We start from the raw sequence: 21803 nt of genomic DNA, 5'->3' as shown, positions 1-21803 counted from the left end.
CGAATAGTATGGAACTGTGGAACATAATATAAAACTGCATAATTATGTGACCAATTGCGTGGTAACTGCAGTGGCTCAGGATGGAGAAAGATCAGCAGTGGCTGGCACAACCGAGATAGGAAGGTTTCTTGGAGGAAGGGCAGGGGCTTGTCTGGGATGCTTACCTGTATTCTTAACTCTTAATAATAGGTTTTAAGTAAATATTTGCGTTGTGCCTTGGCAGTAGCTTTGAAGGCTGGTAAAGATTTGATGGGAAAGTGGGGAGGGCATGCTAAGCCAGGGACAAGGCTCCAAGTCACAGAGGAGCAAAGCGTGTGTTGGGGAGACGGTACTGGCGTATGGATGGGCGGTTTACTTTTATGTTGTTTGTAGGAGTGGTTGGAAGAACAATGCACGTAAGTCTTTGACACCATGATATCCATCAGGCAAAGAAAAGGAGTAAAACCCACAGAAGTTCCTGAGGATTATGCAGCACAAGAAGCAAATGTGAAGTTGGAAAATAAATTGCCATCTGGTAGGTGACTTAATTAAAGCAGCATTTTGGATTGCTGTTATTTCTTCAATATTAAAATATCACTCTCCAATAGGGTACAAATTTGGTGAGCCCTAACATTTGAGGAAACTTGTTCTAATACCCTGATGTTTTAGTTTGACAGATGATTTGACTGCAGTTTGATGATCCTGGTTTCACAGTTGTGACCAGATAAAAGGCCACAGAGCTCTAATTGGAACCCCTTGTTTGTCAGCTGTCTGTGCAGTGGGTTCTGGTTTTGCCAATCTTTGACTTTCTAAAGTAATGCTTTCCCCCATGCTTCAGATTTTAGTCTGTTTCTAATTTTTCTGGTTTGTGTATGCTGTTCACTCTAGACAGCATTAGCTTGGGTGACTTTCTCATTTCGTTAAGGTATTGAAAGATGAATCAAACATTTTTTTATTCCTTATTTGAATTCCTGACATTTTCTCCTTTGGTTTGTGAGGGAGCGGTGGTCCGAACTTGGTTAAGTTGTTTACGTAATGCTGAAGATTCTTGCTAAGTGTACATCAAATGACCTTAATTATGAACTTCCCCAGTCCGGAGTTGCTTTCTTAACTAAGCATGGTCAAGGATTTTTAAAAATAAGCATGAGAAATTCCTTGTCTCTTCACCATTTTGGATATCTGACAGAATTCATATTAACTCAGCCATGTTAATTCTTATCAGCCAGAGCTAGTAATTTGGGGGGAGCAGTTTCATAAAATCTGTACTGAGAAGTCAAACCATTCAACCATCCAATAAATAAGCAGTTTTGGACAAGATAGAGTACTTTCTGAAGACTTACACAATGTAACTTCACGTTTGCCTTTTTATTTTTATACGCTTATTTATTTCGAAAGAGAGAATCTCAAGCATTCTCTGCACTGTCAGCGTAGAGCCTGACATGGGGCTCAGTCCCGTGAACCGTGAGATCATGACCTGAGCTGAAATCAAGAGTCAGACACTTAACCAGCTGTGCCACCCAGGTGCTCCCAAGTTTGCTTTTTTTTAAATTAAAACATAACTTTGAGGATTCTTCATTTTACTGAGGCAATATTTATTCATGTCAGAAAAAAAAAACCCTGAAAACTAAAGAAAAGGAAAAAAAAAAAAAGAAAAAAAGGAAAGAAAGAAAGTATTGCCACAAACAAACCCATCCTGAGACTGTCATCCATGAAACTTGATGTTGCTGTGGAAATGGTGTTCTTGCCTAGGCACACCTTCAAGCAGTCACGTGGTTTTACAACGTTGGGATCCTGGCTGTTTTGTAATTTGCTACATTTCTTTTATTATGTTCCAATCATGTCACAAGTCAGTCAATGTGTTTTAAAAATGTTACTGGTGTAGTCACTGTGTGGCTATAGCATAACTGATTTAAGAATTCCTGGTTGAATGAGTGGTTTTAAACCTTTCACTGGGGCGCCTGGGTGGCGCAGTTGGTTAAGCATCCGACTTCAGCCAGGTCACGATCTCGCGGTCTGTGAGTTCGAGCCCCTCGTCGGGCTCTGGGCTGACGGCTCGGAGCCTGGAACCTGTTTCTGATTCTGTGTCTCCCTCTCTCTCTGCCCCTCCCGCGTTCATGCTCTGTCTCTCTCTGTCCCAAAAATAAATAAACGTTGAAAAAAAAAAATTAAAAAAAGAAATAAATAAACCTTTCACTTATACGAACAGAACTAGAGTAAATGTTCTTGTGGCCAAATGTTTGCTTAAACTTTATTTGGGGTTATATGCCAAGATTTGGAATTGCTGGTCAAATGGTATGTTCGTTTTGGTAGCTTTTCCAACTTCCTGCCCTCTCATGTTCCAGAGAGTTGCCACGTTATTCTCCTCCTAGCAGTGTTTGAAAACTACTCATTTTGTACCCTTGTTAAAACAGCGTTCACATTTTTAAGCTGTCAAATTGACCAGCATCTAAAAAATTGTAGCCCATTGTTTTGATTTGCATTTCTTTAATACTAATGAATGTGAATATTTTTGTCTGTCTGTTGGCCCTTTTTTTTTTTTCTGTGCATTGCCTGTTTGTCTCTGTAATCTCTTTCCAACTGAAATATTTAGTTTTTTAATCCTGAAGGTGTTCATCCCATATTGAGGATACTTAAGCTTTCTTATAAGTGCCATGAATATTTTTTTCCTAGTTTGTGTCCTTTAACTTGGATGTTTTTCTCCCGATGGGTTGTTGAATTTTAAGTAGTCAAGCTTTTTGGTAGCTTTTAATGAATAAATCACAAATTATACATAGATCATCGGAAAGATTTTCTATATCCTAGACCTGCACCCCACTTAACTCCTCCATTTGACAAACTTCACAGTTGAACTACAGTTGTTAAACTATGCCAAACACGGACTGTAGGTACTAAGATAACTAAGGTAATGAATAAGCCCACAATTTCTGCCAAAATGGACAAGTGAGCAATTAGATACCGTCGGGTAAAAACCGTAATGAAGTATGAAAACAGGTCTCCGGAGTCACAGAAAGGAGTTCCTAACTGTCTCCTGGCAATAGAAGCTTCACCAGTGACAGACAGTTGGAAGTTAGCATACTTGATAGTCTGAAGTGGCACTATTAAATTCTACATTGTTTACTGACTTATTTATTTTTTCTAAAAGGTGGTACCAGTAGAAGATTATGGAAGCTTCTGTCATTTATGGTTGGTGGAACCATTGCCCTTTGCATTGGACTTCTTACATCTGTCTACCTGGCCACTTTACACGAAAATGACTTATGGTTTTCTAATATTAAGGTATGGCATCCTATTACTGTTGTATGATTTACTCATCAGTATCTCCAGTAGTTAAGTGTGTAGATGAAGGACCAAGATAATGCTACTTTGCTGTAAAGAATCTAACGTCTTAAAAGGTTTGCCTATAGCGTAGACTTTGTTATTTAAAATAACATCAGAATGTTTGTCATCAGTGAGTTTTCTCATTTCATGAGCTTGCTCTAGTTATGGGACAGTAACTCTAAACCAGTATTTTCCCACTGTACGTTGTGAAATTGGTGCAGTAAATCATGAGTAACGTTCGTAATTAAAATAAGATACAAGAGGATATTATCATATACACTAGGGTTGAGAATTGTTTGTGTAACTGTTAATCATATGTATGTATGTACAAGCTGGGTCACAGTATATATATATTTTTTTCTGTTGGGCACAATAAAAAAATCAAAAGCCAGTCCTCTAAACCATGGAGTGTTAATCTGGCTCCATAGACGACCTCAGTGTGTTCCTACCTTTCTAATTGTACATGCAGTGGTTAGAGGGTCGGGGAACCATTATTTTCATCACATTCTCAGGAGGGTCTGTGACTTCTTAACCACCAATTTCCTTGTTCTCTTTTTTTCTCTTTTTAAACATTTCTAGATGTCTTTTAATTTGCCATTGTTTTCAAAACACGCATATCACTTAAGCAAGGAAACTTTTATATCACCAGCGGTTTTCAATCCAAATATACTTTGTTTTTTTATCCCAAGCGTCATCATCTTTGACCCTGTTTACTATTGTGGCTTCTAATGACTAGTTATTATAAAGGTAAAATTCACTATCAAAGGTCAAATATTTATAGGTGAATATTCAAAAGAATCAATGCAGAATCTAAAACAGTTCTCGGGGTACCTGGGTGGCTCAGTCAGTTAAGCATCTGACTCTTGATTTCGGCTCAGGTCATGATCTCATAGTTCATGAAATCGTGCTCTGTCTCAGGCTTTGCACTGACAGCATAGAGTCTACTTGGGATTCTCTCTCTCTCTCTGCCCCTCCCCTGCTCATACACATGAGTGCACGCGCTCTCTCTCTCTCTCAAAATAAATAAACGTTACAAAAAATTTTAATAAAAAAAGTAAAATGGTTCTCAAAGAGAGTTTTCCAAAATATTTTGAACTTTGGTTCCATTACTGAAATGAGTCTCCAAAGGGGACTACTTTAGGGGCGCCTGGGTGGCTCAGTCACTTGAGCATCTGACTTCGGCTCAGGTCATGATCTCACTCATGGGTTCGGGCCCCATGTCAGGCTCTGTGCTGATGGCTTAGATCCTGGAACCTGCTTCGGATTCTGTGTCTCCCTCTCTCTCTGCCCCTCCCCTGCTCATGCTCTCTCTCGCTCAAAATAAATACTAAAAAATTAAAAAAAAAAGAACAAAACCAAAGAGAACTACTTTGAATGACAAATTTAATTTATACAGATAACTTATAGTATGTTTATTTTAAAAACCTGTCCTTCTTACTCTATAGGTGTAGCATGTATCTATGTATATATTTTTATACAAAAATATCATGGTACAGAGAATAATCCTTATCTTTCAGGAACAGTGGTAGTTTTTCTTGTCAAGAAAAATTTCACTCACCTATATCTCTTTATTTTTTTATTTGTTTTTTTTTAATGTTTATTTATTTTAAGAGAGAGAGCATGCGCTAGTCAGGGAGAGGCAGAGGGAGGGAGGGAGGGAGGGAGGGAGGGGGAGAGAGAGAGAGAGAGAGAGAGAGAATGAATCCCAAGCACATTCGATGCTCAAAGCCTAAGCCAAAATCAAGAGTTAGACTCTTAACCAACTGAGCCACCCAGGCGTCCCTCGCCTATATCTCTTTAATAGAGTGCTTATAAACAGATTCCCTATAACTAAACAATCTTATGCTTATTTATCAACACCAACATTTTGAATAAAGACTGAAATATCCCTGTGTGGGCATATAGCTAAAATTAAATGTTAGTAACTGTGTGGTAAGTAAGGAGAAGATGCTAAAAGAGGTCACATGGCTTAATTTCAAATTGTAATTTTAGCTCTTTAAAGTTTTTAGGTGGCCTTGCTAGTAACCTTAAATAAATACACCCCATCATCAAGAAACCTGAGCACCCTTGATTTTCCTTTTTATTCTCACCAGGTTAAAGAAGTCATTATACTTTTACCTAGTGTTTATGGAGCACCCCTTCTGTGGGTAGCATTTATTGAAACACCATGAGGAATGTGGAAAGAATAACAGAGACTAATGAATTTGCCAGCAGGTTTTCCAGTGTAATAAATTGATCCAGTAAATACATATTAAGCACCTGTAGTATACCTGCAGGGACTGCGTTCAGTTGTAGCGATACCTCCAACTGCAACAAGGCCCCTGCCTGCAGGGAGTTCACACCCTTGAGGGTACAGGCAAGTTGGCAGACATTACAGCCCATCCAAAATCAATACCTTGCTGGGGAAAGACATTGCGGGAGCACAGAGGAGGGGTAGCCTAACCCAATTTTGGACGCTCAGGGAAGGTTTTCTGGAAGAAGTGATGGTTAAGGAGACCTGAAGGATAAGAAAGGTTAACCAGTCAAATTGGGGAGGAGAAGTGAATGTCATAGGGAAGCAACATGTGCAGGAACTTTGAGAGGCAAGAACGTTGAAAGCGTTGAAGGTGTTGGCAGTAGTCAGCCTGACTGGAGAACAGATGGGAAGAGAGAATGTACAGGGATGATAAACAGAGGTCATGAAGGTACAGCAGTGTCATTGTCTTGGCGTGCTAGAAAGATGGCTCAGGCTGCAGCGTGGAGAATGGACCTGAGGAGGACAGCACTGCGGGAAGAGGCAACCACCAAGAAAATCCAATTCAGTGGATTTGGTAATACCTGGATGTCAGTAAATGCACGTCATCTGTGCACCAGACACAGATCTAGGCCCTGAGAAAACAGCCTTTGAATTCTGTTCAAAGAGGAGGGAAGAAACAGGAACCAACAAGAAATAAGTCCTATGGTAGAAACCAAACAGGGTGGTGACATAGTTATGGGGAGGGAAAGCAGACCATTTTGAAGACCAGACATACATCAACACTTAAATCCTAAGAAGAACAGCCAAGCTAAGATCTGTGAAAACGTCCTAAGCAGAGGGAACAACAACCGGAAAAGCCGCAAGGTAGGACAGAACTCGTCCAGCCCGAGTATCAGAGAGAAGGCACGTGTGGCCAGAACTCTAGGAGCACAAGGAGAACAGGACCAGAGAGGAAAAGACCAGATCATGCTGGAGAGAAGTGGATGAACTCAGAGTTTATTAGAAGGTGGATTTAGAAGGATCTATCGATTCATCATTTGTTTGGATGGTGATTGGGAGGAAGGAATCATCAGTGGTGATCTACTTTCTCCCATTAGCAGCTGAATAGTTGGATGGACATACCATTCACTGTGATGATGAACCCTGTTGGGAGGAACAGGTCTGGGCAGTGGAGTAACTTCTGACACCAGCTACCCAGAGTTAAGCCAGACTTGACAGGCTAAGGGCACAGCCCACTACAACACCGCTCTCACTTCAGATACCAGTCACAAGTTTGGGGATCCTCAGGCCACCTGACTTCTGACCATAAGCAGGCTATAAATTTTGGGATACCCACTATCCCCTCAGGTTCAGTAATTCACTAGAATGACTCACAGAACTCAAGAAAGCGTTACACGTATGATGATAGCTTTAATACAACAATGGGATACAAATCAGAATCAGTGAAAGGCAGAGACTCATTGAAAGTCGGCAGTGTGGGGAGGTCCCCAAATTCAGACTTTCCATTGTCCTTTCCTTGTGGAGTCAGGACATGTTGTTCTCCTGGCACGTCAGTGTATGACAGTGTGTTGACTATTGTCAACCAAGAAAGCTCACCTGGCCTCTGGTGTCCAGAGTTTTTACTGGAGTTTTATTATGTAGGTGTGATTGAACCATTTGGCCACAATGTTGAATTCAATCTCCAGCTCCCTCTCCTCCCCAGAGGTTGGGTCGGTGTCAGCTGGCTCCAAGCCCCAACGCTCTGATCACACATTTCTGGTCTTTCTGGCTTGGCCAGCCCCCATCCTGAGTCATCTCCTTAGAACACGCTATCAGAGGTGGTCCTGAGGAACCAACTGTGAATGACAAAGATGCTGTTATCAATTGGGAAATTCGAGGATTTATTGGCTACCTCCCAGGAACCAGGGACAAAGGCCAGCCAAATTCTTTAGAGGGGACGGTGAGACAGCAAATGATAATCCATGTTTGGATACGTTATGAGTCACTTTCGAAACAGTCCAAGGAGGGAGATAAGGAGTAAAGGGAGCTGGATCCACGGATGTGGAGGCAGGAGTTCCATCTGTGTTGGAAATGGACATTTTCATATTACCAGCTTATAGACGTGTGGGCAAGATTGTTGGAGGAGTGTGCAGAGTGAGAAAGAGACCCTAGGCTAGTTTCTTGTCTCTGCCTCAGATACCATCTGGAAGAAGCTATAAAACAGGAACGTACTCGAATCTAACAGGTTTCTTCCCACCGACACCTCCATCCCTGAAATGTACAGTTGAGCTCAGTCTTATTGCATCTTCTTCTCTTTATTCAAGCAATGGCTTATAGCACAGACTTGTTTTCTCTGCATCACAAGAGGAATCCTCAGATGTTTCGACTGTTTCACAAACCTGATGGTACCTCTGCGTGGGCATTTGGCTTGTTTTTCATCTTCGATCACGTAGACCCAGTGCTGTCCAGTGGAACTCTGTGCAGTGAAGGAAATGATCTTCTTCCACACTGTTCAGTACAGTGGCCACGAGCCAAATGGAGCTGCTAAACACTTGATCTGTGGCTGTTGCAACTGAGGAGCTGAATTTTACATTTTACTGAATTTTAAAATGTGTAAACATTTTCTGTGAATAAACCATGAAGCTGGTAGCCATTAATGATCAAAGACATTGCTCAGTCAGAGGAAAAGCTCATTTTCTGAGTTTATATATGCCTTCATAAATTTTACTCCTGTAACTTACACCATTTTCATATTGGGGGATTATGGGAATACTTGAGAAGTGTAAATCTGTTTTCCTTTTGTGCTTGTGGGTTAAAACTTAAAATTGCTAGGCTACTTTTTTTTTTTAAAGTTTATTTATTTGTTTCGAGAGAGAATCCCAAGCAGGCTCCGCACTGTCAGTGCAGAGCCTGACGTGGGACTCGAACCCAATGAACCAACTGCGAGATCATGACCTGAGCTGAAATCAAAAGTCGAATGCCTGACTGACTGGGCCACCCAAGTGCCCTGGCTAGGCTAATTTTCATGAAAATACTTTGATCTCTGAATACTTTGAATTCATTGTAATTATTCAGAGAGTAAAAACATTGCTTATAATATAGACAGGGGCGGGCACCTGGGTGGCTTAGTCAGTTAAGCATCCGGCTCTTGATTTAGGCTGAGGTCATGATCTCACAGTTGTGAGATCGAGCCCCTACGTCAGGCTTTGCACTGAGCAAGCATGAACCAACTCTGTTCCCCAAATAAATAAATATTAAAAAACATATTGAAACAGGCAAGTCATAGAGTTTATGTGTTCAGAATGATTTTTTTTAAGTTTATTTATTTTGAGAGGGAGAGAAAGTGTGATGGGAGAGGGGCAGAGAGAGAGGGAGAGAATGAGAATCCCAAGCAGGCTTTCCATTGTCGGCACCAAGCCTGATGCAGGGCTCGAACCCAAGAATCACGAGATCCTGACCTGAGCGAAAGTCAGATGCTTAACTGGCTCAGCCACCCAGGCACCCCCAGAATGATATTTTAAATGTTAGTTGCTGATCATAACAGCATTAGTATTTGAATGAAGGAGATGTTGGTTTCAAGTGGTCATGGGAAATGTATATATACTATCCTTTCTTGGCATATTTTTAAATTTTATTTTTAGTTTTTATTTAAATTCCGGTTAGTTAACATACAGTGTAATATTAGTTTCAGGTGTATGGTATAGTGATTCATCACCTTCATACCAACACCCGGTGCTCATCACAACAAATGTGCTCCTTAATCCCCATCACCTATTTCATTCATCCCCTCCCCTCCCCTCTGGTAACCATCAGTTTCTTCTCCATAGTTAAGAGTCTGTTTCTTGGTTTGCTTCTCTCTTTTTTAACCCCACTGATCATTTGTTTTGTTTCTTAAATTCCACATAGGACTGAAATTATAGGGTATTTATCTTTCTCTGACTTACTTCACTTAGCATAATACCCTCCACCTCTATTCATGTCATTGGAAATGGCAAGACTTCGGTCTCGTTTATGGTTGAGTGATACTCTGTTGTATGTATGCACCACCTCTTCTTATCCATTCCTCAGTCAGTGGACATTTGGGCTCTTTCCATAATCTGGCCGTTGTCAGTAGTGCTGCTGTAAACAACGGAGTGCATGTGTCCCTTTGAGTTCGTAGTTTTGTATTATTTGGGGAAACCCTAATGGTGCAATTGCTAGATCATAGGGTAGTTCTGTTCTTAATTTTTTGAGGAATGTCCATACTGTTTTCCAGAGTGGCTGCACCAGTTTGCACTCCCACCAGCAGTGCACCGGGGTTCTCCTTTCTCCACATCCTCGCCAGAGCATGTTGTTTCTTGTGTTACTGATTTTAGCCATTCTGATAGGTGTGAGGTGACAGCTCATTGTAGTTTTGGTTTTCGTAGCATATTTTTTAAATTAAAAGTTCTTCTCCTACTGTGTTAACAACTGTGTTCTATTTTCCTTGCTGGGAAATTGAAAGTATAAAGGTTTTAAAAATAGCTTTTATTGAATGTCTGCTATGTGCTTAGCACTGTTTTAGGTGCATTTTGAGCATATTTAATCTGGCTGTCTCCAAGGACCAAACATTCTAACTCTAAATTGTCCTTTATTTAAAAAAAAATTTTTTTTTGTTAATGTCTATTTATTTTTGAGAGAGAGAGAGAGACAGAGCATGAGTGGGGGAGGGGCAGACAGAGAGGGAGACACAGAATCTGAAACAGGCTCCAGGCCCTGAGCTGCAGCATAGAGCCTGATGCGTGGCTCGAACTCATGAACCATGAGATCATGACCTGAGCCAAAGCCGGACACTTAACTGACTGAGCCACCCAGGTGCCCTTCTGAATTGTCCCTTAACTGCAACCTGCTTTTTTGTTGCCCTTTATTATAAACAAAACAAACTAAAAGGGTTCAATGCCCATGCCTTACCTGCTGTGCTACCCTATGGTGCCCGGCACATCATCAGTGCTGAGTGATAGTGGTCTGTTTGGAGTAGTTCACCTCTACAGGTGAGGGAAGCGGTCTAGGCAGGGGGAGGGGGGATGGGGACAACGGCTGCTGTAAAAGATCTGGGCCAGCACTAGAGCGAGCAGGGGGATGCAGCTTTGGGAGCTGCCTTCAGGCAGAGGACACGGAAGTGCTGGCAAGTGGGGAGCCCATCAGTGTGTTTGTCATGATTTGTGTTTAGTAGACGCTGGAGTGAAAATACACATAACACTGATTCCTTTTAGTTTTTGAACATGTATTGTGTTACTTATTGCACAAACTATATTGTGACAACAACAAAAAACTTTTAAGTAAAAGACATTACTCAGTTTTCATTACCTCATCAAAAACCAGTTTTCAGTTTTCCCTTCCATTCTGCATCCTACATGTGTATATATTTTACTTATTTATGACTCCAACATAGTTTTCAAAATCAGACTTCTCTGATGTTACATCATATGCTTTTTCCATATGTACATAGGTATACCAACTTCCACAATTATTATGGAAATGATTGTTTATATAACTCAAAATTAAAAAAAAATTATACTCTCAGTTATTTCACTGTTTCTAAGCTCCCCAATTTTGGGGTAGTTAGATTGTTCCTGTGAGGGTAAAACCCCTAAAATTGCTTATTAATCAACTTCTTGTTTTAAAGTGGCCGTGTAAAGATGTCAGTTCCTTCTTTCTTTAGAATTACCTCAAAGCAATAAGGAAAATGAAAAAGAGATGGTTATTTTCCAGCCTTGATAGAACTAAGAGTGGTCTCTGATATGGAACCATAGTGTATGAGGAAGGGCCGCCTAACCACGTGAAACTCAGAGGAGCATGGAAAGGTAGGGAGAGAGGACTCTCGGAGCTGCGGATTTTGGAGGAAGCCTCCAAAGCCGAGTTCTCCAAGGTTACTGGCATATCCTGAGGGGTGAGACCGAGGTCCGCTGTGGAGAACCACGGGGCCAGATGTGAGCAGTAACGACGGAAGCTTTCCTGGAGGCGCCCTGGTATGAAAGAGAAGTAAGCTAGGCAGGCTGAAAGGAGTAATCACAGAGACAAGCCATTTTTGTACAAGTGGAATTTCAGAAGACCAGGATAAAGAGAGAACTTGCGTGTTGCACAGCTCTGAGGCTGCCAATCTTGGTTGGCTAAAATGAGGAAAAGACTAAAGAGCTCACTGCTGTAAACCACGCTGAATCACAAGGACGATTCTCGCTGGCCTGCCTTGTGGCCCTGGCCTGTCCCCCACATGAACTTCCCGCAAGAAGTTGGTTTCGTAAGAACTTGTCACATACAGAAGGGAACTAACACAGGATCTGTACAATGAAACTGGAAGAAAAAAAGGAAGAGAAGAACCAAGAACAAGTGTTGAAGAGCAGTCACCAGAAAAAATTTATAGCAGGGACATGAAAATTGTGACCAAACAGGTCCCATTAAAAACCAGACACAATAAAAACAAACAAACAAAAAACAGACACAATAGGGGGCACCTGGGTAGTTCTGTCAGTCAAGCTCCTGATTCTTGATTTTAGTTCAGGACATGATCTCACCTTCGTGAGATGGAGCCCGTCTGTCAGTGCAGAGCCTGCTTGGGATTCAGTCTCTCTCCCTCTCTCCCTGCCTCTCACCTGCTGATGCTGTCTCTCTGTCTCTGTCTCTCTGTCTCTCTGTCTCTCTCTCTCAAAAATAAACAAATAAAAAATAATAATAAGCATTTGCCACCATAGAAGATGGATTCAAAGCACAGATGTAAGAAAGTCTATACCGTCTAGGAAGACAACAGAAAGAAGTGAAACGTGAATTGGCAGAACTTAGGCAAGAAGTAGAATCAAAAGATAAAACCGTAACAATGACAACGGTGTTGGAAGCAACACACAAGACTAGACTCTGCAGAAGGCACAGAAAGAGAAATGTTGGACTGATAAAAGTACACAAAATGAATAAAAAGAAAAAAAAAGTAAGCAAAATGAAATGGAATTCGTACAGTTACGGTAGTAGGGAGAAGCTGACAGCTGAGGAAGACAGTAGCAAACACACATAATTTGTGTCCCAAAAGAAAAGAACCAAAACAATGAAACAAGGGAGAATCATGTTTAAAGATATAATTCAAGAAAACTTGAAAAATGAAAGATGAATTGAATCTACAAGTTGAGGGGCGTCAGGAAGACTTGGCCTCGACAGATCATCAGCAGGGCATAGTTCTGTGAAATTGGTGGCCTTCAACAGTAAGAAACCCCTGGACATCCAAACAAAAGGGAGACAAGTCAATCTGGCTTCCAACTTTTCCATGGTGACATTTAATGCTTAAAAGATCTTGAATGATGTCTGCAGAAGACAAGAGAATGTGATTTATATATTTTAATGCAGTTATTCCATCCTGCATAAAGCACCCAACAAACTGTTTTGATTCTGAGAAATCTATTTTTTTTAACACCTGAAGAAATTGTTAGAGGGAAAACTTTATCCGGCCAAGAGATAAAAGGCAAAACAATGGCAGAAAGCCTATCGGTGAAGTACAAACATATTTAACTAACACCAAATATTTATAGACAAAATATATATGATGTAACACAATGTAGTAATACTCAGCGATGTTATAACTATGAAATAGTAGCAATAACAATGTAGTAAAAAGAAGAGGAAGGAAAAGAGAAGGTAGAAGATGGTGGAGGTATCCATTTCTTTATTTTTTATAGCTAGAAGTCAAGTTTCATTTAAAAATGATAAGAAACAGGGGCGCCTGGGTGGCGCAGTCGGTTAAGCGTCCGACTTCAGCCAGGTCACGATCTCGCGGTCCATGAGTTCGAGCCCCGCGTCAGGCTCTGGGCTGATGGCTCAGAGCCTGGAGCCTGTTTCTGATTCTGTGTCTCCCTCTCTCTCTGCCCCTTCCCCGTTCATGCTCTGTCTCTCTCTGTCCCAAAAATAAATAAACGTTGAAAAAAAAATTTAAAAATGATAAGAAACAGATGTATATAAAAGAAAATGCCAAGAAAATATCAAGTAAAATTGGGCAGAGGAGAAATGCAAATTTCATGAGATTGTAATCACTCGTTAGAGGAACTCAGTAGATACTATCCATAGAAATAAAGAATTAAGTCATCCTTGAAAGTTACAGTTCTAGAGGTAACTCCTACAATAAAAACATAAACCTTCGAAATTAAAAGACACACACAAGCAATATAGTAGAGGATTTGTTCTAAAAACTGCGACAGAAAACGTGTTAACACAAAAATGTCAAAATATTTTTGTATAAATAAACATACATCTGCTTTACTCACCTGATGAAAACTCTGTGTCACAGAGCAAAGTCAGATCACTTACTATATGCATAAGATTCTCCCAGAACAGTTTCTTGGATTAGATCTAAGGTGTAGATAAGAACTTATTGAAATACTGCAAAAAAAAAAAAAAAGGGAAAGTCTCAGAAAAATGAGGCAAAGAAAGGCAATTTTTCAGTGATAAAGTTGCCGACCACAGATAGGACTATCTATGTGTCAAATAACTTAACAAAATTTATAAAGCAAAAACTACAGGAAATACAAGAAGTAATAGAGAAACGCATTACTATTGAGTTTTAATTCTTAGTCCATAAAAAAAGCAGGTGGTCAAAAATGAGAATATAGAAGACCTAGAGAAAATAGTAAGATCTAATTTATAAATATCTAATGACAGAATGTATGTTCTTTTTAAATATCCACAGAACATTAACTAAAATATTCATATGTTCAGCCCTAGAGAAAAATCTCAGACCCAGAAATAGTATTTCCTTATCACGTTGTGGTAGTGCATAGAGTTGTCTTGTTCTCGGCTTTGGGGATAATGGTCATAGACTCACAGTAGGCTCTTTTAATTTATTCATTCATTTAAATGAAAACTGGAGATAACTAATTAAGAAGAAAAAGCTCCCTTTCTGGAAATGGAAAAATAACTTCATAAATAATTTTTCGTTCACATTAAAACTGGACTTATAGAAATTATAAACAATCTAGAAAATGATGAAAACTATGTTTCTGGATTATGGAATATAGCTAAAGCAGTATTCAGAAGAATTTGTAGCTTTAAATATTGTATTATGAAAAAAGAATGAGTAAATAAATGAATTCATTATTCCACTTATGTAGTTGGAAAGTAAACAAAATCTAGCAACAGAAGGAAGGATAAAAGTAAAACAAGAAATTGATGAGTTAGAAAGTAGGAAAATAATTAATAAATGAGTGATTATTTGGGGAGTAAAAAATTAGAAGGATGAAGATAGGGTAGGGAGTACAAATACCCAAAATAAATACCAGAAATAATTGCAGAGATGATGAAATGTGGGAGCAGAGAAATAACTATAGAGACTGAAATAGGAAGGAGCCACATGGTCTGTTCTGTTTGATTCTGTGCAAATTAGATGAATGGGTGAAATGGATGCTTTTCTAGGATATAAATTGGCAAACTAGCCCCAGAAAATATAATTATTTCTGCAAATGTGATAGAGAAAACTTAATAAAGAACTACCCATCCTGCACTCCCCAAAACAGCAGACCCTGTTGATTTTCTGGAGGAATTTTACCAAACTCTTACTGAAGAACCAAAATATTCAGTACTATTTCAGCCATTCTAGAACACCAAAGAGAAAGAAAACTTCTAGATTATTTTTATGAGTCAGGCATAACACACCAAAACTGAGGATCAGAATATAACTACAGTCAATTTTTCTTATTCCCAGCAGTTATATTCTAAAAGTCACCGAGAACACTGAATTAGAGAATACTAGTCATTGCTCCTGGGGAAATCGCGCGCGCGCGCGCGCGTGTGTGTGTGTGTGTGTATGCATGTACGCGTGCATGTGTGTCACACATAGGTCTTAAATTCTAAGAACTCCTGGTAGATTCTGTTTTCTTCATTTTATAAAAGAGAAAATGAGGTTCAGAATTGTTAAGTGACTTGCCTAAGGCCGTCCCACTAACAGGTACCAGAGTTGGATAGAAACCCCATCCAGGGGCGCCTGGGTGGCGCAGTCGGTTAAGCGTCCGACTTCAGCCAGGTCACGATCTCGCAGTCCGTGAGTTCGAGCCCCGTGTCAGGCTCTGGGCTGATGGCTCAGAGCCTGGAGCCTGTTTCCGATTCTGTGTCTCCCTCTCTCTCTGCCCCTTCCCCGTTCATGCTCTGTCTCTCTCTGTCCCAAAAATAAATAAACGTTGAAAAAAAAAATTTAAAAATGATAAGAAACAGATGTATATAAAAGAAAATGCCAAGAAAATATCAAGTAAAATTGGGCAGGGGAGAAATGCAAATTTCATGAGATTGTAATCACTCGTTAGAGGAACTCAGTAGATACTATCCATAGAAATAAAGAATTAAGTCATCCTTGAAAGTTACGGTTCTAGAGGTAACTCCTACAATAAAAACATAAACCTTCGAAATTAAAAGACACACACAAGCAATATAGTAGAGGATTTGTTCTAAAAACTGCGACAGAAAACGTGTTAACACAAAAATGTCAAAATATTTTTGTATAAATAAACATACGTCTGCTTTACTCACCTGATGAAAACTCTGTGTCACAGAGCAAAGTCAGATCATTTACTATATGCATAAGATTCTCCCAGAACAGTTTCTTGGATTAGATCTAAGGTGTAGATAAGAACTTATTGAAATACTGCAAAAAAAAAAAAAAGGGAAAGTCTCAGAAAAATGAGGCAAAGAAAGGCAATTTTTCAGTGATAAAGTTGCCGACCACAGGACTATCTATGTGTCAAATAACTTAACAAAATTTATAAAGCAAAAACTACAGGAAATACAAGAAGTAATAGAGAAACGCATTACTATTGAGTTTTAATTCTTAGTCCATAAAAAAAGCAGGTGGTCAAAAATGAGAATATAGAAGACCTAGAGAAAATAGTAAGATCTAATTTATAAATATCTAATGACAGAATGTATGTTCTTTTTAAATATCGACAGAACATTAACTAAAATATTCATATGTTCAGCCCTAGAGAAAAATCTCAGACCCAGAAATAGTATTTCCTTATCACGTTGTGGTAGTGCATAGAGTTGTCTTGTTCTCGGCTTTGGGGATAATGGTCATAGACTCACAGTATGCTCTTTTAATTTATTCATTCATTTAAATGAAAACTGGAGATAACTAATTAAGAAGAAAAAGCTCCCTTTCTGGAAATGGAAAAATAACTTCATAAATAATTTTTCGTTCACATTAAAACTGGACTTATAGAAATTATAAACAATCTAGAAAATGATGAAAACTATGTTTCTGGATTATGGAATACAGCTAAAGCAGTATTCAGAAGAATTTGTAGCTTTAAATATTGTATTATGAAATAAGAATGAGTAAATAAATGAATTCATTATTCCACTTATGTAGTTGGAAAGTAAACAAAATCTAGCAACAGAAGGAAGGATAAAAGTAAAACAAGAAATTGATGAGTTAGAAAGTAGGAAAATAATTAATAAATGAGTGATTATTTGGGGAGTAAAAAATTAGAAGGATGAAGATAGGGTAGGGAGTACAAATACCCAAAATAAATACCAGAAATAATTGCAGAGATGATGAAATGTGAGAGCAGAGAAATAACTATAGAGACTGTGAAATAGGAAGGAGCCACATGGTCTGTTCTGTTTGATTCTGTGCAAATTAGATGAATGGGTGAAATGGATGCTTTTCTAGGATATAAATTGGCAAACTAGCCCCAGAAAATATAATTATTTCTGCAAATGTGATAGAGAAAACTTAATAAAGAACTACCCATCCTGCACTCCCCAAAACAGCAGACCCTGTTGATTTTCTGGAGGAATTTTACCAAACTCTTACTGAAGAACCAAAATATTCCAGTACTATTTCAGCCATTCTAGAACACCAAAGAGAAAGAAAACTTCTAGATTATTTTTATGAGTCAGGTATAACACACCAAAACTGAGGATCAGAATATAACTACAGTCAATTTTTCTTATTCCCAGCAGTTATATTCTAAAAGTCACCGAGAACACTGAATTAGAGAATACTAGTCATTGCTCCTGGGGAAATCGCGCGCGCGCGCGCGCGTGTGTGTGTGTATGCATGTACGCGTGCATGTGTGTCACACATAGGTCTTAAGTTCTAAGAACTCCTGGTAGATTCTGTTTTCTTCATTTTATAAAAGAGAAAATGAGGTTCAGAATTGTTAAGTGACTTGCCTAAGGCCGTCCCACTAACAGGTACGAGAGTTGGATAGAAACCCCATCCACCTGGGCGCAGAGCTTCTGGCACTGTGCTGCACTGCCCCTTAGCGCAGTCACCTTCGGATCACTTCTGTATGACAGCTGGAGCAAGAGGCAGAGCACAGTCGGAACCGTGCGCATGAGGCAACTCAGAATGTCACTGCTCTGCACATGACTGCAAAAGCACAGCGAGTACTTTTTGTCAATCTTGTTGTTACAGATTTTAGTTAGTAGGCAGGTTTGCAAATCAGAAATCTGTGAATGATGAGAATCAACTGTATGTAATGTAGGTAATATAAAAAAACAAAGGTCAGAGACTAATCCCACTTATATATATATATGTTGAACCAAAAATTCTAATTAATACTAATAAAGAGAATCTGGTTGCACGTTCAAAGTAAAACGCTCCATGAGAAAGTCATTTTTCTACCAGGAAACTAAAGGCAATTGCTGAGAAATCTAGTAATACACTTGTTTGTTCTGTTAGTACTTCAAAAGATGCAAGAAATAGTATTTGGAAAAAATATAGTATCGTTTTCTTGTAACACACGTAACAAAATAAGAATTGGCCAGATGAGCCCACGACATCAATGGAATAAAACACAAAAACCATGTGATTATCTTAAAAGACATTAAAAAAGTATTTAACAGAATTCAACAACTCTTCATTTTTTTTTTTAATGTTTATTTTTGAAAGAGACAGAGAGTGAGAGGGGGAGGCACAGACAGAGAGGGTGATAGAGAATCTGAAGCAGTCTCCACACTGTCAGCTCAAAGCCCAGCGCAGGGCTTGAACCCACGAACCGCAAGATCATGACTTGAGCCAAAGTCAGATGCTCAACCAACTAAGCCACCCAGGAACCCCTCACCAACTCTTCATAATAAAAAAACACTCAACAGACTAGAAATAGAAGGGATCTTTAGCTTCAGAAAGGACGTCTGCCAAAAATCCAACAGCTGACATCGTATTTAATGGTGATAAATCAAAAGTTTTCCCCCTGAGATTAGGAACAAGACAAGAATGTCTGCTCTAGCCATTTCTATTCAGCACTATACTAGAGGCCCTAATCAGGGAAATCGGGCAAGAAAATGAAACAAAAGACCTCCACATTGAAAAAGAAGTAAAACTGGCTCCGTAGAAAACATGATCTTCTATATAGAACCCACTAAAAAAAACTATTAGAACTAATAAATGAGTTTATCCAGGTTGCAGGATACAAGATCAATACACAAAAGCTAATTGTATTGTTATACAGTAGCAATGAGCAAACCAAAATTAAATTAACAAGAGTTTCTTTTACAATAGCAACAAGATAATAAGATACTTAGGAATAAATTGAACAAAAGAAGTATAAAATTTAAACCATGTTCATGAACTGGAAGACAAGATTGTTAACATAGCAATACTCCCCAAGTTGGTGTACAGATTTGATTGACCCCTCTCAAAATGGGATGTTTTTGCAAATGTTGACAAGCTGACCCTAACATTTATATGGAAACTGAAAGGACCCAGAATAGCCAAAGCAGTTTTGAAAAAAAAAAAAAACAAAAAACGAAGTTAGAAGACTCACAACAATAATCAAGACAGTGTGGTACTGGCATTAGGGTAGATGAAATAGCATTGAGAGTCCAGAAATAAACCGTTACATTTATGACCAATTGATTTTCAACAAAGATGCCAAGACAATTAAATGAAGAAAGAATAGCCTTTGCAACAAGTGATCAGAGGACAAATGGATATTCATGTGTAAAATAAGGAAATTGGACCCCTTCCTCGTACACACACACAGATGAACTCAAAGTGGGTCAGAGACCTAAATGTAACTCTGAAGCTTCTAAGAGCACACTGTACACCCTGTATGTTGGCCAATTTGACAGTAAATTATATTTTAAAAAGTAAAATGCAAAGAAAACATGAATAAGTCATCATGGCTTTGGGTTAGGCTCGGCCATCCTAGATACACCAAAAGCACAAGTGACTAAAGGAAAGGAAAAATAGTTACATTGGACTTCTTCAGCATTAGAAAGTTTTGTGCCCCAAAGCATACAATCGAAACGAAAAGACACCACTCGGGGAGAAATTATTTACAGATCATATGCCTGATAAGGGATCTGAATCTGGAATATAGAGAGAACTATAACAATTCAATAATGAAAACACAGCCCGATTTTTTTTTTATGAAAAAAGGACTTGAATAGACATTTTTCAAAAGATGATATACAAATGGCTAAAAAAGCACATGCAAAAAAGATGCTCAACATCATTAGCCTGTCAGGAAGTTCTACTCAAACCCACAATGAGATAACACTTCACATCCGCTGGCAGGGCTGTAATAAGAAGACACGCAATAACAAGTGTTGACAAGGATGTGGAGAAATTGGAATGTTTTACAGTGCTGATTGGAATGTAAAATGATGCAACCACTTTGGTAAGCAGTCTAGCAACCCTCAAACAGTGAAACAGTTCTCAAATGATCTTAGCCGTCCCATTCCTAAGGAAATACCCAAGAAAAAGGAAAACATACCCACACAAAAACTTGTACATGAATACTCATAGCAGCGTTTTTCATAATGGCCCAAAGAGGAAACAACCTCAGTGTCCACTAAGGGAGGAATGGGTAAGTAAAATGTGCTACATCCATACAATGGAATATTATTTGGCGATTTTGCAACGAGTGATACATGCCGCAGCATTAGAGGAGCCTCGAAAACATGCCGAACGAATGAAATCAGGCCCAAAGGACCACATATTGTATCATTTCATTTTACGGACTGTCCCGGAGAAGCCAACCTAAAGAGATAGAAAGTAGATTAGTGTTGCCCAGTGCTACAAAGCATGGGGGATTTGTAGGGTGATGACTCCGAGTGGTGATTCTTTTTAGGGGTAATGAAATGGTCTAAAATTGATTGTAGTGATGCACGTATAACTTTGTGAGTACAGTAAAAGCCATTGAATTGTACACTTTAAATGGGTGAATTGTATGGTATGTGAATTCTGTCTCGGTAAAACTTAAAAAAATAGATGCATCCTTTTTTTTAATATAGCATGAATACATTTCAGACCAGATGCTAAGACCTTCCCCATTAGGGAAACACTAGAACAGTGCTGTCTATCTAGCAGAACTTTCTGTGATGATGAAAAGTTCTTCATGCTGTATCACTAACACTCTAGCCGTTAGCCATTTGTGTTCAAAAACTGAGAAACTGAATTTTTAGTTTTAATTACATTTAAGTAGGCACATGTGGCTAGAGGCGTATCCCAAGCCAAAGCTGTTAGTACTATTGTTTAACATTGCTTTGGAGGTACCAGCAATATAAACAGGAGAAGTAAAAAGTATAAAAATTGGAAAGGAGGAGGTAAAATTACTTGTAGGTCATGTCATTATATACCTGGCAACCACAAGAGAATCTGAAAAATTATTACAAGCAATAAGAAAACTCAGTAGCAGGGACTAAATACACATTTAAATATACAGAAACCAAAATATTTTAAAACTTGTCAGATTTAAAAAATATTTCTTAATGCTTTTATTTATTCTTGAGACAGAGACAGCATGAGCAGGGGAGGGGCAGAGAGAGAGGGAGACAGAATCCAAAGTAGGCTCCGGGCTCTGAGCTGTCCGCATAGAGCCTGATGTGGGGCTCGAACTCATGGACCGCGAGACCATGATCTGAGCTGAAGTCGGATACTCAACCGACTGAGCCACCCAGGCGCCCCCAAATTTGTCAGTTTTTAAAAGTGCTGCCTGGCAGTCCTGTTACACTTCCTTTGTCCATTAACCCCCCAGCTCTCCTAGACGACCGTTCTAACCTGTTGTTCCCTGCTTTTCCCCCCAGACCTTCCCCAGGGTTACATTGCTTCCTGTTTCACTGTGGAGGGGAACCCACTGCCCTCCTGCGTCCTCTGGCTGGGGTTCTGTCAGGTGAACTGACAAAAGACAGATTAACAAGAGAAAAGTGTACAAATTTACTTAAGACAAGTTTTACGTGACACTAGAACCTTCATAAGGAAATGAAGACGTGAAGAAATGGTTAAACCTGAGCGTTTTAATACTAGATTTGACAAAGAGTAGAACGTGGAAAATATCATAGGAAGAAAAGGGGCTGAACT

At 39.2% G+C, this 21803-nt stretch overlaps 1 protein-coding gene across 6 annotated transcripts in view; it reads left to right on the top strand.

Moving 5' to 3' along the window:
- DPY19L3 (dpy-19 like C-mannosyltransferase 3) overlaps positions 1 to 21803 on the top strand; it is an 80437-nt gene that overhangs the window by 1570 nt on the left and 57064 nt on the right. For 3 of the 6 annotated variants that reach the window (XM_043599112.1, XM_043599113.1, XM_043599111.1), the window contains exons 2-3: positions 373 to 514; positions 3122 to 3255. In XM_043599112.1, the coding sequence (XP_043455047.1) occupies positions 412 to 514; positions 3122 to 3255 (237 nt within the window). In that variant the 5' untranslated portion in view covers positions 373 to 411. Of the gene's footprint in view, positions 1 to 372; positions 515 to 3121; positions 3256 to 21803 lie in introns of those variants that run through there. The other 3 variants (XM_043599114.1, XM_043599115.1, XM_043599116.1) reach the window with 3 other exon arrangements.

This window comes from Prionailurus bengalensis, chromosome E2 (assembly GCF_016509475.1).
Source record: "Prionailurus bengalensis isolate Pbe53 chromosome E2, Fcat_Pben_1.1_paternal_pri, whole genome shotgun sequence".
NCBI classification, from domain to species: domain Eukaryota; kingdom Metazoa; phylum Chordata; class Mammalia; order Carnivora; family Felidae; genus Prionailurus; species Prionailurus bengalensis.
Note: the sequence above shows the minus strand (reverse complement) of the source record. Positions and strands in the feature narration are given on the sequence as shown.